At 42.5% G+C, this 20,011-nt stretch overlaps 2 protein-coding genes across 3 annotated transcripts; one reads left to right on the top strand and one right to left on the bottom strand.

The window, feature by feature from the left end:
- Positions 1-411: 411 nt before the first annotated feature.
- RBBP4 (RB binding protein 4, chromatin remodeling factor) lies at positions 412-11,890 on the bottom strand. Of its 2 annotated transcripts, XM_019547836.1 has the most exons (13): positions 11,783-11,890; positions 11,056-11,203; positions 10,192-10,337; positions 7,696-7,869; positions 6,674-6,789; positions 6,371-6,531; positions 6,151-6,277; positions 5,950-6,027; positions 3,203-3,279; positions 3,020-3,077; positions 2,509-2,619; positions 1,483-1,570; positions 412-1,424 (listed from the first exon to the last, which is right to left on the bottom strand). In XM_019547836.1, exons 1-12 carry the CDS (start codon positions 11,796-11,798, stop codon positions 1,505-1,507), a joined length of 1,278 nt encoding a protein of 425 aa, XP_019403381.1. In that variant the 5' UTR covers positions 11,799-11,890; the 3' UTR covers positions 412-1,424; positions 1,483-1,504. The 2 variants fall into 2 exon arrangements, with proteins under 2 accessions (XP_019403381.1, XP_019403382.1); XM_019547837.1 differs by lacking the exons at positions 412-1,424; positions 1,483-1,570 and adding an exon at positions 1,601-2,402 and having other exon boundaries at positions 6,371-6,549.
- A 1,766-nt stretch (positions 11,891-13,656) lies between these two features.
- ZBTB8OS (zinc finger and BTB domain containing 8 opposite strand) lies at positions 13,657-19,138 on the top strand. Its single transcript, XM_019547843.1, has 7 exons — positions 13,657-13,808; positions 15,254-15,278; positions 15,734-15,855; positions 16,111-16,193; positions 16,576-16,628; positions 17,520-17,556; positions 18,320-19,138. The coding sequence occupies exons 1-7, from the start codon at positions 13,721-13,723 to the stop codon at positions 18,404-18,406; spliced, it is 495 nt and encodes a 164-aa protein (XP_019403388.1). The 5' UTR covers positions 13,657-13,720; the 3' UTR covers positions 18,407-19,138.
- Positions 19,139-20,011: the final 873 nt, after the last annotated feature.

Here is a 20,011-nt window from a genome sequence, read left to right as displayed (position 1 = left end):
CAAAAGCACAGCTACCAGAGCATTAGAAGTGTTTGAGAGGATTTGTTCATAAGAATTTAAGACTAAATTATGGGTGACACCATAATATATATCAGAGGGAGCAGGCACAGGAGAGCCTCCTTGCTCCCTTTGGCTTTCTGTACTTTCCCTACCCACTTGCACAGGAAACAGCACAGATTCCCTGTTGTGAGCAGAGAAGCTGTCAGCTGACATCATTATCAACACGTGGATGCAAGAAACCAAAGCTCTGCTTTCTCCATACCAATATCTACTACTTAGATCTCATAATATATTCCTAGGAGGCATTATGGTTTCCAGGCCTCCACCCATCTCTGCTTTAAGAAGCATAAGGTTGCCACAATAATCCTGTCGAATAATTACTTTACCTGCATTAAAAATCACAAAGCACTGTAACAGGTCTGTAGAAAAACAATTTATTCCATCTGGAGCACGTACACATAATTAATCATGGAGAGTGTGGAGAGTAACAGGCTGCTGGTGGAACGGATCACCCTAGTGGAAGATGTGCAGAAACTAGTGGTCAAGACTAACTCCTAAAAAAAGTAGCTTATCCACATTTATTATATAGTTTTACAAATACCAGCTACCAATGCTCTGTTTTAGATTACTGGGCATGCCATCTGTGGTACATCAGTCAGGTAAAGACATACACCTTTACAACTTGGTGGTCCCAAGTTTTAAAAACCATTTCACAGAAAGGAAAGAAATCATAGGGAAACACAGCTCAAGAAACACACAATAGAGCATATGTGGAAGATGAAAAATGCTCTCTGCAGGCATAGCTAGAGTATCCAAACTCTTGTGACTTATCAAAAGTGAGAAAGAAGAGATAGGGAAGAAAAAATGAAACTCAGAATTACCAGGAAAGAGGATGTTAACAGACAGATTTCTAATTCCAGCTGAAGTAAAAATCTTTGTGAGTCTGTCTTTTATGGATTTATTTGTATCAGGAAATACAAGTATGAAATGAAAGAAGAAATGCCAATAATTTCCAGTCTTAGCAAGACAGACTCTACCCTCCACCTGCAAGTTGCCACAAATTAACACCCTTTGCAATATCTTTACTGCATTGTCTCGAGCACAGTGTTGGGCTCTACCCCTCTACCTTTTGTTTAAAATTGGCCAGAAAACCTTCAGCTGTAGCATTTAAAAACAGGAAAAAAGCAAGTCTGCTCCATATCATAAGGGCAACTAAAGTGGGATACCCAGCTCTGTACATGAAAGGCTGCTGTACAAAATTTAAGCAAGAAGCTTCAACACTGTACCACCTCAACAGAGCCACACCCCTGTATGCAGAGTACTTGTTGTCTGGCTCAGAAGCACTATTGATGTAGGATGACTGCACAGAGCGTATGTGCATGTAGTCAGAGTGGGAGGGAAGAGAAGGAAAAGACTAAAAAAAAATAAAAATAAAAAAAAATAAAACACAAACAAAAAAAATGAAACAAAACAAAACAAAAAAAACCAGTAAAAGCTCAACCATCTAGGACCCTTGACCTTCTGGATCCACACTTCCTTCAGGGTCTTCATCATTATATATGTTCTCAGCCTACAAGATAGAGGGGATGGGGGAAATAGGAGAGTGTTTAATATGACATTTTAGGCTAAAGGGATTCCATCCAGGAGAACACACTCAAAAGGCTATAGTCCAAGAAGTTTCTCAGCTTGAGATACCAATACTCCTATGCTTGATCCTTCAAGGCTATTTAACATTTACAGAAAGAACTATAAATACAACTGAATCTTTGCATAATGGTCATGTTTTCAAAGTATTTCCTTAAACAGAAGCTCATTAACACATTTATTGTTAGGGAAATGCCTGTTTAATGATAGAGATCACCGTGTCAGTTCCAATGCGTTTTTAACTTAATACAAAGAGGTCTTTTCTATACGCACGGTGCTCCTTGGCAGTGCCTTGCAGGCGACCTATCCATTTTATCAACATGAAGACACATATAAGGCTTTGTGAACTGGTTGTTTAAGTTTATAGAAAGATAACATTAAGGGGGACTCCTAGGTTATAAGTCACTTAGATGCACAAGTTTCCTCTCCTTCTCCTTCCACCAAATGAGAAATCAGGTCATTTGTTTCTGTTTCACCCCTCCCCTAGTTATGGTTTCTTCTGGCTTGTAGATACTCGACTCATTTTGAATGGTAAAAGTGGAACAGCCAGCTTCACACCCCAGCTCATACACAGCTTGGATTACAAATACCAGAGGGAACATTTATATTTATACCCTTTCCAAAACACACTTTTCTGATGTTATATGAGGCACGAGAAAGTTTCTTACATTTGTAAACCCTCACTTCTACTAAGCTTAAGTTGGCTGAGTCTTAAACGAGTGCTGAAGCCTAAGCTATACAGCAAGTCTGTTTGAGAGCTGTGAATAGAAGTCAGTGTTGAACAGACTAAAAATCAGAATTCCATCTTAGAGCTATGCCTTCTCACATTGACACATACTTCCCCTCCCAATCAATGCTACTTACCATTTGCCAGACTTGCATGATATTGTCTTCTGATACAGAACAAATTACCCAGGGCTCATTGGGATTCCAGGAGAAATCAGATATCTTTGCAGTGTGACCACCATGAATAAACTGGTATTGGAACAGAAAACAAAATAAGGTACTCAGGGTGGAAGTGAAATATGCTAGAACCAGTACTACAATCTGGGTACTTCAGAGGGTTAAGTTCCTTATGACCTCATGAACACAAGTGCAGAGTAACCAGAAGCATATAAAATTGCAGCAAAAGAGCTGTGCACTACCAATGAGGTGCTCCAGCTGTTTGCTGTGGCCTTTATTTCAGAGATGCCACTTCTCAAATAAGCCAGTACCCCTTCAGAACCAACATCTCGAAGTCACAATCAACTGCAAAACAACTTGCCCTTAATCTGCACATACACTGCATGCCACCTACATACAAACAACCTGGGTTCTGCTGTAATAGGAGTTGGGAGAAGAAGCAAACACCACAACAACCCCTCCTCCCTCTTACCAAGAGCTCTGGTGGGCCATCCTCCGCATCCTCAGGAGACTGCTCTTCTCCAATTTTACTGTGATAGAAACAAGGGCAAAATTGAAACATATTTCGCAGAACACACACACACAAAATCAATTCTTAGGAAAATACACACCACACCAACAGCAGATCATACAACACTATTGGTTTAGGATTTACCTTAAGTCCCAGACGTTTAGCCTACGGTCAGTACCACTGGAAGCCAAAATGGTTTCATTGTGGGGAGACCACTGCACCTGCAAGAAACAAATGAGAAAAAGAGGTGAATCTTAAAGCAGTGGCATAGGACAGAGATCCTACTGTATTTTCTCTACAGTTGAGACAAAAAATATTCGCAATTTCATAGTTAGTAGAGTTAGAAGTAACCTGAGCAGATCAAGTCCAACCCCCTGCCATGGCAGGAAAGCGTACTGGGGTCAAACGACCCCAGCAAAGTAATTGTCTAGCCTCCTCTTAAAGACCCCCAAGGTAGGAGCCAGCACCACTTTGCTTGGAAGTTGGTTTCAGATCCTAGCCGCCTTGACAGTGAAGTAGTGCCTCCTGATGTCTAATCTGAATTTACCCTCTGCCAGCTTATGACCGTTATTTCTAGTCACTCCTGGCAGTGCTCGGGGGAACACGGACTCCCCCAATGCCTGCTGGTCCCCTCAGACTAGTTTGTAACAGGCCACTAGATCCCCCTCAGCCTTCTCTTGTGGAGGCTGAACAGGTTCAGGTCCTGTAGCCTCTCCTTGTAGGGCCTGAGCTGCTGCCCCCTGACCATGCGAGTGGCCCTCCTCTGGACCCTCTCCATATTGTCCACATCCCTCCTGAAGTGCAGCGCCCAGAACCAGAGGGGGAGGATCACCTCCTTGGATCTGCTTGAGATGCATCAGTGGATGCATGACAAGGTGCGGTTGGCCTTCCTAACTGCATCCCCACACTGCCGGCCCACGTTCATCTTGGCATCAATGATGACTCCAAGATCCTTTTCTGCCTCTGCCCCAGGCTGTAGGTATGGTGCCGGTTCTTCCTCCCCAGGTGCATCACCTTGCACTTGTCGGTGCTGAATCCCATCCTGTTCTCGTCCGCCCACCCCTGTAACCCGTCTAGGTCCGATTGTAGCCTATTCCTCCTTTCTAGCATGCCCGCATCCCCCCACATCTTAGTGTCATCAGTAAATGTGAACAGGGTGCTTTTTACCCCCTCGTCCAAGTCACTGATGAAGATGTTGAACAGTGCGGGCCCGAGGACCGAGCCCTGGGGAACCCCACTGTCCACATCCCTCCACGTCAAAAATGACCTGTCCACCACCACTCTCTGGGTGCGGCCCTCCAGCCAGTTAGTAACCCATTTGACTGTGTAGGTGTTGACACCATAGTCCCCCAGTTTTTCAATGAGAATGGGGTGAGAGACAGTGTCAAAGGCCTTCCAAAAGTCCAGAAAGACTATGTCCACTGCTACCCCTGCATCTAAAGGTTTGGTGACCTGGTCATAGAAGGCCACCAGGTTGGTTTGACAGGATCTGCCTCTAATGAACCCGTGTTGATTACCCCTAAGCATAATCTCCCCTGCTGGCCCCTCGTGGACCTGTGCCAGAATAATTTTCTCAAAAAGCTTACCCAGGATCAAGGTAAAACTAACTGGCCTATAGCTTCCCAGGTCCTCCTTCCTCCCTTTTTTGAAGATGGGAACCACACTGGCCCTCTTTCAGTCCTCTGGCACCACGCCAGAGCACCACGAGTGCTCATAAAGCCGTGCCGGGGTCCCGCAATGACCTCAGCTAATTCCCTCAGCACTCGGGGTTGGAGATCATCCGGACCAGCTGATTTAAATACATCCAGTCCCTCCAGAAGTTTCCTGACTAGATTCTCAATTTGATACTGGAAAAAACTCATTAGTTCACATATTCCCATTGAAAATGCTTCAGAGGGAGGAACTGGTTTATGAACACTGCTGACTTTGCATTTCAAAGCATTAATGATGTACAACATGAAATCTTTTCATGTGGGATGCTTGAAGAAGAGGTCTGAATCTTCCATGAACACTACTTGCTATGACATCTACAATGGTGAGTTACTCAAATGCAAACCATTCATTTCTTTGAAACAGTAAGCTAACTTATATAGAGCAAAATAAGCTGAACAGGGGAAAAACAAAGGAATCCCACAATTCTGCTTATCCCAGTTAAAAATAGTTACTACCTCCACTTGGAAAGAATAATCCTAGGAACACTGCTCAACAAAGCAGAAAGACACGGGGGAGAAAAAAAAATCTGGGGCTCTGAATACAATTCTGCCACTTTGTAGAAATAGTGTGAAACAGCTCTAAAAATAACCTTCTCTAAAAAGAATGTAAACTACTGCCTTATTTAGAAAGCCCTACATGTTCTTTCAAATCACATTTATGCTACTCTGATAACACTCATTTGCCATCTCTTCTTGTACCAAAACTTGCTGAGTTTTTTATTAAGAGATGTCTACTTTCACAATTATTCCTTGTGTCTAGCTAGCCTGGAAGATCCATATTATTGGCCCCCAGTTTGTATTCTGTGCAGCTATAAGTCTTCCTCCAGGAGATGAACATGCTACAGGCATCTCAACAAGTTCCCTACTTCCATCTACTGCCATATATAAATTTGGCTGACTGTTTTCACTTCTAGGTACAGCCACTGGTCTTTCATCTGTCCTGTTCCATGCACTCGATCACTTTTATAAGCATTCTTGTGTGTCTGGTAGCTTTCCCATAGCCAAGGATGTCTTCGGACACAGAACAGCTAAAAAAACATGGTATGCTTGCATTAAATGTTGAGTAACAAGAAAAAGAAAAATAAAAGGTTATTTTTAAGTTTTTCAAGTTGCTGACAAACCTGCAGCTCTGACTGGGAAAGAAATAAAGATATTTATAAAGATGCCAGTTTACTGTACCTGAAATATTTCATCTTTGTGCGATTCAAATGAGTGGAGCTTCAGTTTCAGGTTTCTCAGATCCCACAAAGCAACAGTCTGTTCAGGAAGATGAGAGAGAAATTCAAGAAACACTTTCATCAAAAGTTAACTAATATATGCTTTCCAAAGTGGAAACAGGTTTGGGGCAGATGACCGTCCCTAATCTCAAGTCAGGCATACCTTATCAGCTGATCCTGTAGCCAAAATAAACTCACTATAGGGATTGAAAGACAGGCAGTTCACTTCAGCCGTGTGAGCATCCACTGAATGACTGGGCTTGGAAGTGTTGTTTGACCGGGTGTCCCAGCTAGAGAGAGAAAACAAGCAATTGGAGGAGGGAAGTTTCTTTCATTTCAAAACAGAAACATTCCTGGGTAACCAGTCAAATGCTCTCACTTACATCATGAGCTTCTGATCATCAGCAACAGATCCAAAGAGAGATTCATGGAGCAGGTGCCAAGATACATCTTCCACTACTGCTGTATGTCCAGTAAAGATGGTCTTTGCATCCACCACTTTGCCTTCCTTTGGAACAGCACTAATATCCCACAAGCAGATGGTCTTAGAGAAAAGGGGTATCTTTAAGATAGATGAACTCTTCACCCCCCCCCGGCCGCAATAGCCCACCCCCCAAGTGTAAATAGTTGATCAAGATCTGCAACTAACGTACAGCTGACATACCAATTTTATTTGCTGTACTCACATGATCATCAGAAGCACTAAGCAAATGTCCACTAAGATTTGGGTTCCATGACAGCCCATAGCCTTCCTTCTGGTGTCCACGCAGACGCAAGTCAGGGTTACACTCACCAGAAGGGTCTGCAAAAGAGTTTCAGAAAACTTAGGTTCCAAACAACTCTGCCAGGGCAAGTGCTTGACAAAAACCGTAAATTTGACTTCCTCTAGTAACAGAGCCATGTCACTGAAAGACATGAGTCTACAAGATTAAGCAAAATCCTATTGATGACAGTTTTCAAAATGCTTAATAAGGACACTTGTTCACCCACTGAATATTTATTTAATACTAAGGGGCTCAGTTCTACTTCCTGCATGTTATATAAGCAAAAGAATTCTTATGATCTTCAATCTTTGTCAAAAACTAGGTGATGAAAACACCACTTTGGTCACTACTTTAAAAATTCTCCTTAACTGCATGAAGATATATTAATCATTTTTAGATATATTTCTATATATCTGGGTTCCAGTCTCACTTTGAAACTTGGAGACTATCTTACGTTCACACCCCACCAAAGACTAAACCAGATCCCCCGAGGTTTTTTCTAGTTATTTTACAACAAAAAAAGGGACAGCAGTTTAGCCAGCAAACAGATGAAATAGCTCTCCACTGGCTTATGAGCCTCTTCCACTACTGCAAAGAAAGTAGTATTGCAGTGCTACAATAAATGAGGAACAGCAAATGGTGACCATCACAGGATATTCAACTTTTAAAAAATTAGATAATAAGCAGAGCTACAGCAGAACATGCAATGAGAAGGCCAATGGAAGTATGTTTTTAATGATCTGGAAACGTATTTCCCTTTTTAAGCACCTTGGAAAGCGACCATTTTATTCTAAAATTAAAAATGAGATGTAACCCACAAAAGCCCTTCAGCTGCCACAGAATAGTGTCAGCCTTATTTTTTCCCCCAGAAAAGATTGTGAGTTCCTGTTCAAACTGTATTTGAGGTTCTGTGCCCAATCTTCAAGTTACATAGATACAGACACCTGGCTTAGAAGGGTGCTTGGTGTAGTCAAAGACCAGGACATCACTGGATGGAGTCTTTGTAGCAATGATACATGGATTTTGGGGCATGTAACGTGCTCTGTTCACTTCTCCTTCATGGTTGATCTTGATTTCAATCTCAATCTTCCCACTAACAGAGCCAAAGCCTCCAAACTCTGGAAATAAAGGATAGATGTCTGTTAATGGTGAGCTGTACATATCGTTCAAGTCATACAAAGGATTCAGCAAAGCCAAAGAAGTATCCACACAGTCACAGTCTCAGAGCAAACAGTCTATTGACAAGGCATAAGGAAAATAAAAAGCCAAGCGAAACCGATTTCCAAGGATTTAATTTTAATAGAGTTGCAGTTACAACACAAGCACTGCTGTTTTTTAAACACACTTCCTAAGAGCTCATTACTGAAAAGTTTGATGACTATTTCTGATAAAACGCTAATGACAGATGTTTTACCAATGAAAGGCTCCCTTGGGGCTATCAAACTTGCACCTGTCTGTCTACAAACAGCTGTATGCTGACTGACATGTGGTTAAAACCACAGGTCCAGAACCATGTTAAACCACTCATCATATTTCTATTAAGGTCTGGGGCTGCAATAGCCTACATATATATAGAGATATAAGCTCCATCAGTCTTCAGCCGACCCTCATGACTCCAACAGGAAGATCTAGAACCTTGTAGAATTTGACAGGCAAATCCATCTAAGAAAGAAAACATGAACTGCCACCACTGTTTAAGCAGACAAAGGGGAGCGAGAACTGTCAAGAGTAACAGAATCTCTACTTTCTCTTCCATAGTGTGGAGATCAGTTTACCAATTCTAAAACTGGGATTCACAGTATTCAAAAATGGGAGAGAAATATAATGAAACCACAGTGGAATCTGGTCCATAAAAACACAGGAGTTGAATCTGTCAGAAAAATTCTTAATTAATAGCTTTTTGCCTAAAGTCTCCAAAACTGAATTCACAGTAAAGTGCCAAGACTCCCTTTAGTGATGGGCATACTTCAAGGAATATTAACAAAGCTAACATGCCCTGTAAGACAAAGTCTTAAAAAATATGCTTTGCCAAAAACTTTGAGCCAGAAAAACTATAGCTGATTAAGCATTTGAAAAGATAAAAACTATTAGTTTTAAAAACATGGGAAAACTGAGGTAGAAAGACAGCATTGCTCAAGGTCACAGCATTATTCCTCATCTTAGATATCTGGACAAGGCCTCAGTTAAGTGGTCTTGTCAGGATGAGGTCAAGAGCACCTGGCTTCCAATCTGCTATTCAGTTCAATAGAGCAAACTGCCTTGTATGGAAAAATAAGTAGCCATAAGGCCATTATAAAAAAAGAAAATCAGATAAGTGACTGAAATTCCTCGACAGATTTGGCAAAGCTCTATTTAACATCTGTATTGTGAGAGCAAGTATTTGTCAGCACCTGTCCTGAGAGAGACCCCAGCTTAAACACTTTATACAGGAATCTCTCTATCACACACACACACACACACACACACACACACACACACACTTTTAATCATATACAATCACGTCAAAACTAAGCCTATTTTCAGGATCACAAGCAGATTTCAGGAAATAAACAGAATAAAAAGGAAGAGATATCTACAGCCTTATGATCACAAATAATATTGCAAAACATATTCAAATACCATACTTTAATATTCACTCTGAAAAAACAGAAAGGAATTAAAGACAACAACAAAAGAAGAGAAGCAGTGGTACTAAAATCTGTTATTTCTGGGAAACCAAAATCCTGAAATTAAGTATTTTAGACAGAATCTTATTTACAAGCAGTACTGGCAAGTCCAACGATCAAGGTATCAATTGCACAACCTTGGCTCCTGGCAAAAAAGGAAACGAGACAACTGAACTGGAAAGGTTGCATCACATGGAAGAAATCATTAACCCAACTAGAATAAGATGTGGCTAATAGGTAGGAATGCCAGCTGCCTAGGAAGGTTACTGATATATTAGGTTTGGATCCCATGCTATCACAGCATTTAACTGAGCAAAATACAATCATCCTTTTATTCTGGAGAGGCTGGCACATATACTAGTCAGCAGAATTCAAGCTAAAAAGAACACTTGAAATTGTACACCGTCTAAGGAATGGCAGAAAGCTTCATTAAATTATGAAAGCTACCATCATAAAGAATACTTTATGCAGTCACAATGAAAAATAATTAAAATAAATTTCTATTACACAATCTTACAATAAATCCTACCCCTCCTCTTCAAAATGTTATAAAAGCAAAAAGTAAGTTTAATTCAGCATGGCATACGGAAGATTAGGGTACAGTGCACAGATTCAAGAAGAAAAGAGGAAAAGTTGTAACCTCTCCTGATCACTTCATAGGGCAAAAGTTCCGTATTATTTAATGATCTATTAACTCCAAATGAAAAAAGCCATTATGTCCAATGGGAAAAAAAGAGTTTGGAACTCCATTTGCTGATCATCTGAGACTCCTACCTCCTTTCTCACTATCATAATGTGAAGCATCAAACTGTGCATCGTCATTGGGCAGCTGCACGCTGGCTATCACAAGATGATTTTGCTCGTCTGAAGTATGTGTCCCCAGGACTAGCCGATGAATACTGAAATCTTTGCCTTCGGGTCTACAATAAAATACAACAGAAGGGGAAATGAAAGGGAGTTAACTAGATAGAGGTGGCTCACAAGAACAAACCTGGACCTGGAAATTGTACCTCAAAAAATACAAAAATAAAATAAAAATTATAATGCATCTTTTAGCACTGACCATGCCCTCTTACTCGAATATCAAATCTTCCAAACAAAATTACCCCAGTACAACCCTAGACAGATAGCAGCAAGGAAATATGTATCTGATATCTCCACAATACAAGCCCTCTTCTCCCCCCAGGACTCTCCCACTAGTACTCCCATGAGTAATGCCTTGAGGCATATTAGCATTTTCTGCAAGTGACAGGTGGAAAAATGCATTATGTCAGGGACCCAGGGAAAGGACAGTTGCGCAGCACAACAGAAGGGTTTTGAACAATATCAAAATGCTACATATGTTCATTTTGCAACTTCATCAATGGAGGGTAAAGAAGAAAACATCACATCATTACAGGCTGAACACAGCCTGAAACATTTCCTGCCAGTCAGCAGCTATTTCTGAATCAAAGAGGACGAGCAGAGGTGCCGCCTGGTGCCAGCACAACACAGTCCTCAACCTACCGTGTGGCCAAAGCAACGGCATAAAAGAGCTGACCACGGCTGGCAGCAGCCCCGTACCAACTCCCTCCCACACGTGACAGCGAAAGTGTCTTTCAGTCCCATTTTCATGAAGAACCGGGAGGCTTGACTCACCTTGTTACATCAGGAAGCCACTGGGCAGTCAAGCTGGGCCACTCGAGCGCATGGGTCATTACCAGGTCATAGAGGAAAGGCGTGTTCTTCTTCCAGATCTTGTACTCCTCGTTGATCACCCGCTCCTCCACCGCATCGTCGAAGGCTGCTACATATCCCCAAGGGGGAAAAAAAGGAACGTGTTCAACGAGCACTTCGTGAGCGTCCGGTTATCACCCTACCCGTGCGGCCACCGTCACTTTGCCGTATCTGCCAAACAAACCCACCCATCACCGGCCGGATTACAAATCTGCGACCACACCTTCCTTCCCTCCCTCTGTGCTCCCCTCTGCATCCCCCTCGCTGGGAGCTGCCAGGCACGGCAGGGATCGCGGGGGCATGCAGCAGCTCCACCTGCCCAGGACAGGGCCCCATTACCAAGGGCGGTACACAATATGCCCCTCCCACCGCGCACAGACCTGGGGAAGCATTTCAGTCGTCGTCCCCCCCCAACCCAGAATCGGGGACTTTGCTATGCAGAAGGGCAAATGATGCCAAATATGCAAATTAAATGAAAATTATGCAATATATGCTAATTAAAGGGTGGGAAACGGCCCTTTGAAGGCTCCCCAAGAAGAGCCGCACCGGAAGAGAAGGGAGCCCCAAGCGCTGCTGCTCTGGCGGGGCCAGGGAGGCCCTTCACGCGGCCACAGCCGCGGCGCCAGGCCCTGCTCCCGGCCGCACGTACCTTCCTTGTCCGCCATGTTGGGGTGCGGGGCTCAAGCTGCCGGCTCGGTGCAGCCGCCACTCTATTGTTTCCGACCCCTCTGCGTGCCACTCCGGCGCCGCGCGCCCTTCGCGCCAACGCCCGCCAATCACCGCCCGCGGCCGGGAGCCCGCTGCCAATAGGAGCCCGGCGGGCGCTCGGGGGGGCGGGTCTAAGGATGCGGCGGGCTCGCTGTGCGGTCACGTGGGAAGGGCCGGCGCTGGTGAAGCTCCCCTGGGAGCCACCATTTTCTGACGGAGAGGCAGCATGGCGGGCCGCCTTAAAGGGCCAGCAGCCCCTCATGTCCTTGCTGGGTTTTAGTGCTCATTGCCCGTGTTTCTCAAGGCTGTTGCTGGAGGGGTAAGGAGCAGGTAGCCCAGGGGCTTGGCTACCCATCACTGGGCCTGTGATCAAGTAGGATTAAGGATCTTGAATAAAGCAATATTAATTTGTCTCCCTTTTTTTTCCCTTTTAGGTTTGAAAGACAAAATTCAGTTTTTGCCTGAATCTGCTTCCTACATGGGAGTTTATTTCTTTTTTTCCTCCAAAGAGTCTAATCAGGCTGGAGATATTAAGGGTTTCCTACAAGAGCATCCTGTGTAGGAGACAATGTGGTTGGCCTTTGCTAACTAGCAGGGATCCTGGTTTTCTCTGAATATCCCCAATTTTCAGTTAAAGTAATCCCAAATCCACATTTTTCCTTGCTTAAAATGAAACATCACTAGTATATATTAATGAGGTTTCATTTAAAAAATCCACATTTTTCTGTGATTTAACTGAAAAAATGGGGATTTTTTTTTTAATAAAACCAGGATTGCTGCTGATTAGCCTCTGGTCTTGCTCTCCACTGCAGCAGGAAAGATGCTGATTATTTCCAATTGGAGTCAGTATTTTGCATGTGTGTGAGAATAAAGCAGACCACGCAGGGGCTCCAGAGAAGGACATTGGAGAAAACCTACCCAATATAATCACTGTATCATAGAACATGAGGGTTGGGGGGACCTTAGGAGGTCACATCTAGTCCAACCCCTGCTCACAGCAGGACCAGCTCCAAGTACACCATCCCAGCCGGGGCTTTGTCGAGCTGGGTTTTGAAAACCTCCAAAGGATGGAGACTGCGCTACCTGTCTAGGTAACCCATTCCAGTGCTTCATCACCGTCACCCTCCCAGTGAGAGAGTTTTTCCTAATATCCACCCTAAACCGCCCTTACTGCAACATCAGACCATTGCTCCTTATTCTGCCATGTCACTGCTGAGAACAGGGCTACACATTTCTTACAAATTGTATTCCTTACTCTCATCTTTAAAAAAACAGAGAAACTGCTGGTATTTAGTCTTAGATTTAAAAAAAATACCAGCTTTTCCTTCTACTGAAATTAACTCTAGAAACCATCTCATTTCACATACACTCATCGTCCCCCCCCCCCGTTTTCAGTTGAAGCGCTCAACCCCTGCTGGCAGCCTCAAACAGTATAAATCGCAAGTGTTTTCCTTTTCTTTTGCTAGTTTCCTACTTCTTGAGCAGCAGCAGCAGCATGCTGGAGGATGCACAGAATAAACCAAGTTAAACCAAAGGAAAGCCTGGCACTAGCTCGAGGTGTAAACTATTTGTAGTGCAGCTCCTGAAAATGAAGCTTAACTTTAGGCACATCAAAAACTTCTTCCAGCTTCATTGACTCGCTGCCTAGTAAGTTTTTGCAGGCTAAAAAATACTCTTGCAAAGGATTTTGTGGCTGGAGAATTCAGGGGTGCATATTTAACCTCACTTATTTTCAGTGCCACTTGGTGTCCTCATGGCTCTCTAGTCAATCAGGGAGCTCTGCCTTTAAAGCGTAGGATCACATGGTGAGTCTGGCTGGATCAGGCGAGGAGGGGCTGTCTGGATAAAGCAGGAAGTGGGTGCTGCAGGGCTGACAGCTATGGCTGATAATTTCCGGGATTACAACCTGAACCAGGAGCAGAAGGCCATCAGAGCCAAGTACCCCCCAGTCAAGAAGAAGTATGAGTGTGAGTATCCCTGTGGCATGGCTGTGGCCAGGAGGAGGGGTATAGACCTAAGCACGTGTAAAACTCCTTGTGCTTCACACTGTGCCATGGGATCTTGTCTGTAAGTGGGTAGAGGAGGCTTATTGATGAGTCTTAATGTGCTATCTTAATGGAGATCATTTAGCTTTGTGCGATGGGTCCTAAAGAAGTCCCTGTGTGTTCAGCACCTTCAGGTGGGTTGCCATAAATAGTAACTCCTTACTTTGCAGCTGAAAGGGTATTTTGAAAGACTGAAAAGAGAAGGAAGCAAATCTTGGTGAGTGAAATGAAAAGGGGTATTATCACTCAAAACTGACTTGCAGTAGTGGGTAATGATGATACCATACTAAAAAACATAATATTAATTGGAGAAACTATAATCCAAGAGCTGGTTAATTATGCAAATCACATCTGCCACCGCTGATTTATCAGCCAGTCATCTCAGAACACAGGACCAATGCTTATTTTGTTTTAAAACTTAAGTATAATGCCTTAGTGTGGAGCTGTTATAAAGAGGAAGGTATGGTAGGGTCTGATCCTGTGCGTTACTGAGCCACCTCAACTCTTGCTGGTTGAAGGGCAGACAGCAAGTGCTCAGCACTGCAGCTCAGGGTATTATGTACTTCTATGGCACAACTGTATCAGGCAGTAATTCTGCAGAATGCCGGTTTCCACTGCCACTGCACAGCTTGTTCCCATAAGCATGCAACTCATTTTGAATGAATGGCTGGTTTTCATATCCAGCTTAGCCCAAGTAACACAAGTTTGATGGGTCTTAGGGTATTCTACCAATATTAGGGATACCGTGTAAAGCCAGGCCTATTACACCATCTGTTCTTTTATCCCCACGAGGGAAGTTGGTTCAAAAGTTCATTGAGAAACTAAATTTCTGTGAGCTGCTCCATAAAACAAATTACCTAAAATGCTTTTCTGGCATCTTAAGTGGACATTGATGTGACACTGATTACAGTATGGGGGGCAGGGGAAGGTTACCAACTTCAAGGAGAAGAAAACTGGAACAAGAGTTTTGGGTTCAAATTCTGTCTTTAAGTTTCTTCCACATAGCTTGTATAGTTTGGGAAAGCTCTATAACCTTTTCATCTATTGAGAAATGGTATGAAATGCATATATATTGGGGGTACTTTTCTGGAAACAAGGTGGTGAGTTTATTATGGAGGGGTTGTTTATCTTGGTGGTTTTCTTTTAAAACCTATTATGGTACCTACTATGTGCTGGTATTGTTGATCCTTTTATAGCATATTTATCTAAAGGTCAGATTAACATTCTTAATATGAGGTCAGATGTGTCAAAACATTCACAAAATATTTTCATGATAAAAACAGGACCTGAATTTTCTTGCAAGTTTATGTGGTGTTTTTCTAAACAATTTTGACAATTTTTAACTCTCTCTCTTCCTAATCCTTCAGATCTGGATCACACTGCTGATGTTCAGTGAGTATTTACACCTGGAATTTGAGTAGAATTTCACTATAAGCCTGACTTTTCAAACTGCCAAAATCTAATGTGACAGGAGAATAAGGTGCAAATATATCCCTTTTGGGCCTATGGATGCCACATTTAAAGATGCTGTATTGTTTGGTAATTCTGCTACCTCTTATTTCCAAATGTTCCATGTACATATGTTCCCAACAGCACCTGTTCAGATATCCATGGTTTTTAGTAAGATACTCAATATTTTTCCATATTGTTCCTCCAGAAGGAACTCCATTGTGTTTCAGCACTTACCATAGACAAACATGGGTCTTTCAGTGCCTTTAAGCAGGGACATTTCTCTGTGCTTGCTGCTTTTCCCACTCATATTACTATGGTACTCCAATTCCTTACTTGTATTTTCTCCTCTTTCTTTGTTGCTGCTATATGATGGTGTAACTCTTTCGTCTCTGTAGGTTACATGCCTGGGGAGATACTTTGGAAGAAGCATTTGAGCAGTGTGCTATGGCCATGTTTGGCTACATAACAGATACAGAGACCGTGGAGCCCTTGGATACTGTAGAAGTGGAGATAGAAGGTAAGAAGGCACTGTGCAAACTTTGAAGGAGAATTGTGTTGAAATTAACTTTGCTTTTTAGTCAGAAATAGCTGGCATATTGCATGTAGTATTGGCACAGGTTTATTAAACAAAGTTATTCTTTCCTTATCTGAATATGCAAGTCCATAATAAGCAGGGAAACTGAACTTCTGCCCTGATGTACACAAAAAGGAAATTTGCACAATTCTGAACAGGGCACCCAACTGAGTTTCTTTTGCTGTTTCTGTCCTATAGGACATGACATGCTGTCTCTACTTTATAACTTCTTGAATGAGTGGCTGTATAAATTCAGCGCTGACCAGTTCTTCATACCCAGGGTATGTATTTTTTTTTTCTAGCGTATGGGACAGGCATATATGATGCCAACACTTGCCCCAAATTTTATCATTCTTGGGGCAAAAACACTGAAACCAACAGGTCTGATTAGACCTATCAGTGCATAGGGGATTGTGGGCACAAGCAAGAGTTGGAGGAGGAGTAAACTCTCAATTTTGCTGTTTTCAAACAAGTTATGGCTTCAGTTGCATTGTAATTGCAGTTCTCTGCACATCTAAACATCAGCATGTCTCTGAGGCTGATTGAACTTTTCTTGTGTCTCTACTTTGCATGGGAATATTACAGGGAGTCATCATCATATGGCATAAAACTATATGAGAGATGCTCTTCATAGCCATTTTTTTCCTGTTCCTTTCTCTGCAGGAGGTGAAAGTGCTTTCCATTGACCGAATGAGTTTCAAAATAAGATCCATTGGGTGAGTAAGCAGAACGTTTTGGTTAAAAGCAAACTCAAAAAATGTGTGCACACAGATTTAAAAGCAATATAGCTTACTTAGGGGAACACCCAAGTTTGAAGTTGATTCTTCCACCAGCGCCCACTTTAAACCTAGGCAAGTTATAATATCTGCTTGTCGCACTTGATATAAATGTTGGTATCTACCACAGAAGCTGTCATGCGGAAGGTAGGGTACAGCAACACCTTAAAAAGTAACTGGTTCAGAGAGGTGTGAGCTATGAAAGGCCTGATGGGGAGCGGGGAGGAAAGCTATCATGGAGAAGAATCACTTCATGTTTGCAAAATCAAGATGTAAGTATTATCTATCCCAATACATTTCAACCAGTAACTTTCAAAAACCTGGAAGCAGATAGGAAACAAAATGTATTAATGCCAGGATTTCCAAAAGTTACTTATGAACTGCAAATTAGTGTCTCTTCAGTTTTCTTTTCTGTGTCTTTGAGGCCTTGTATAGTCTATGATTTGAGGAAGTGTTGCTGAATTCATTTAGTTAGCTCACTTTTTAAATAGTTTGCTAAGGAGCCTAGATGATGGGACAAAGGGCTTAACATTTAAAAAGCATGTTGCAAATACTAAGTATCTTTGCCAGAAATGGCTTAACTCCTTGTGGGAGTGGCTATCCCCACACTATATTAGTAGTCCCCATTTTGAATGGATAACTGATGACATTTACTATGATGGGCTAAAGCTGTGTGGCATTTACCATGAAGTGCTTGGAGACTTCCTGTTTTCTTCTCCAGTACTTAAAGCTGGAATTCCAGGTTTTTCCATGTGTACTAATGAAGCCAATAATAGTATTTGCTGAATTAAATCAGAATTTCAACAGTTTCTTTTTCTTTTCTCACATAAGGTGGGGGGAAGAGTTCTCTCTACCCAAACATCCTCAGGTATGTACCAAATGATTTTTATTATTTGTTTTCATGGGTAAAATACGGGCTTTTCTCTTTTAACTGGACCACTAAGTTTATTCAGAGATCCAATTTTAAACTTTTCTGCTTATACAGCTGTTACCTCTGATACCAAGGCCCTTGCTTGCTAGCTGCTGTTTGTGAATGGAACTATTAGTCAACAATGTTAGGAATACCATCTGTATGATTACTCAAGTAGTGGCAGAAATGGGTCACAATTTTATCTCTTTTCTGACACCAGTGACATGCCAGTTCAGTCCCAAGTCAGGATGTTTTCATGAGTTTGGTTTGTGTACACTAGAACTAGTCACTGGGCTGTGAATTTTATTGAAAATTAGTAATAAACTAATATAATTTGTGTTTATTACATTCCACTCCTCCCTTCCCACGCTCTCCTTTTTGCTAACAGTCTGTGATGGCTGCCTTAACCCAAGAGAAGCAAATTTATGGTGGTCTTCATTAGCTAAGGGAGAGGTTTGGTACACTGCAGTAAGTGATGGTGAAGAACAGAAAAACTGTGTTTTGCTGTTGGGCAGTTCTGGTGTCTAGGTGAGTGATTGCTTGGTAATGTCCCATTCTTTGTACTCATCAGAACAAATGCAGTACAGCTATGCTTCAGGGAGAAGGATTCTCTAACTTGCCATGCCCAGGGAGCCAAAGAATAGTGTGTATGCATTCACATGGAATGGCTATTAGGGCTTATGACTTAGAAAATCCATCTTTTTGTGCTTGTTTGATCCAGGGTACTGAAGTCAAGGCAATAACTTACTCTGCAATGCAGATCCATGAAGACGAAAAGCCAGAAGTTTTTGTCATCATTGATATCTAAAAAAGAAGAAAATGCTGTTGAAATGAGTGGAAAAATCATTCTTAGCCAGCAAAGGTCCCACAAACTGTACTACCCCCCCCTTCCTGAAATAACTAAACGATTGGCTAAAATTGCTGAATTGTACTCTTAATATTATTTTACTGGATGAGTCAGGGTAATTAAGAAATACCCAGATGTGTCTAGACTTTGAGGAATAGCAGACGAGTTTGGGAATTGGATGTCTAGACAAGGAGCTAGTTTTAAGAAGCTTGCACATCTCAAACTTGCAAGAGAAGCATAAGGAGTTAAATACAAAACAGCAGTGCTAGTGAGAAATTTTATTTTTAAGTTAGCATTGGTACTGGGTCCTGATGGACATGGGTGATCAGTAAGAGATTAATTACTTCTTATCTTTTATTAGTCAAAATATTATCTTGTTGCAAGCTGGCAGAAGACCAAGAAGACTTGATGTACACATTTTCTTGGCCTTTATTCTGAAGGAACTACTTCTCTTCTTGCTGAGCTTCACTGGTGCGGATCTTAATTTGTTCAGTCTGAGGTGACACTGCCATTTTGCATTATTCTGCCACTTGAGGTCTTTTTAGGAAAATTACAAGCTCATTGTGATGATTTTAAAGCGGCAAACCCCTTCAAAAATATCTAAATGATATTAGAAAAGATGCCACCAGGTGGTGCTAAATCTCCATATAGTGCCAACTGATATTCTGAGTAATAAAGCATGTATCCATGTGACTGGAGTATTAATGATTCCTTTCATCCTTCCAAAAAACGGAAGGCTGGATTTCATTGCTGGTGTCTACCAAAATCTTCTGCACTTTCAGGACAATGGTCTCTTCCAATAAAAAGGGAAATTTTCTATTCTATTTTAATGTATGAATGTGAAAACCTTGTCGGTTTTCATATAATATATGAATAAATTGGCTACTTTAGTATTCTCCTTTAGAAAGCACAATAATGACCACCCTAGCAGCATAGGAGGCTACACATGATGTTTACATATTACTTTTTTTTTTCCCCATTGGATTATAGTTTCATAGTTTCTGGGGTCGGAAGGGACCTGAGCAGATCATCTAGTCCGACCCCCCTGCCATGGCAGGAGAGAGTACTGGGGTCAGATGACCCCAGCAAGATGTGCATCTAACCTCCTCTTAAACACCCCCAGGGTAGAAGCCTGCACCACTTCTCTTGGAAGTTGGGTCCAGACCCTAGCTGCCCTGACTGTGAAGTAGCGCCGCCTGATATCTAACCTAAACCTGCCCTCTGCCAGCTTGTGCCTGTTATTCCTGGTCACTCCTGGCGGTGCTCGGGGGAACAGTGACTCCCCCAGTGCCTGCTGATCCCCCCTGACTAGTTTATAACAGGCTACAAGATCCCCCCTCAGCCTTCTCTTTTGGAGCCTGAACGGTTCAGGTCCCGTGGCCTCTCCTCATAGGGCCTGCCCTGTTGTCTCCTGATCATGCGAGTGGCCCCCTCTGGACCCTCTCCATGTTGTCCACATCCCTCTTGAAGCGTGGTGCCCAGAACTGGACGCAGTACTCCAGCTGCGGCCTGACCAGTGCCGCATAGAGGGGGAGGATCACCTCTTTGGACCTGCTCGAGATGCAT

Source organism: Crocodylus porosus, unplaced genomic scaffold (assembly GCF_001723895.1).
Source record: "Crocodylus porosus isolate Cpor-Errol unplaced genomic scaffold, CroPor_comp1, whole genome shotgun sequence".
Lineage (NCBI taxonomy): Eukaryota > Metazoa > Chordata > Crocodylia > Crocodylidae > Crocodylus > Crocodylus porosus.
This window is presented reverse-complemented; position numbering and strand designations above follow the sequence as displayed.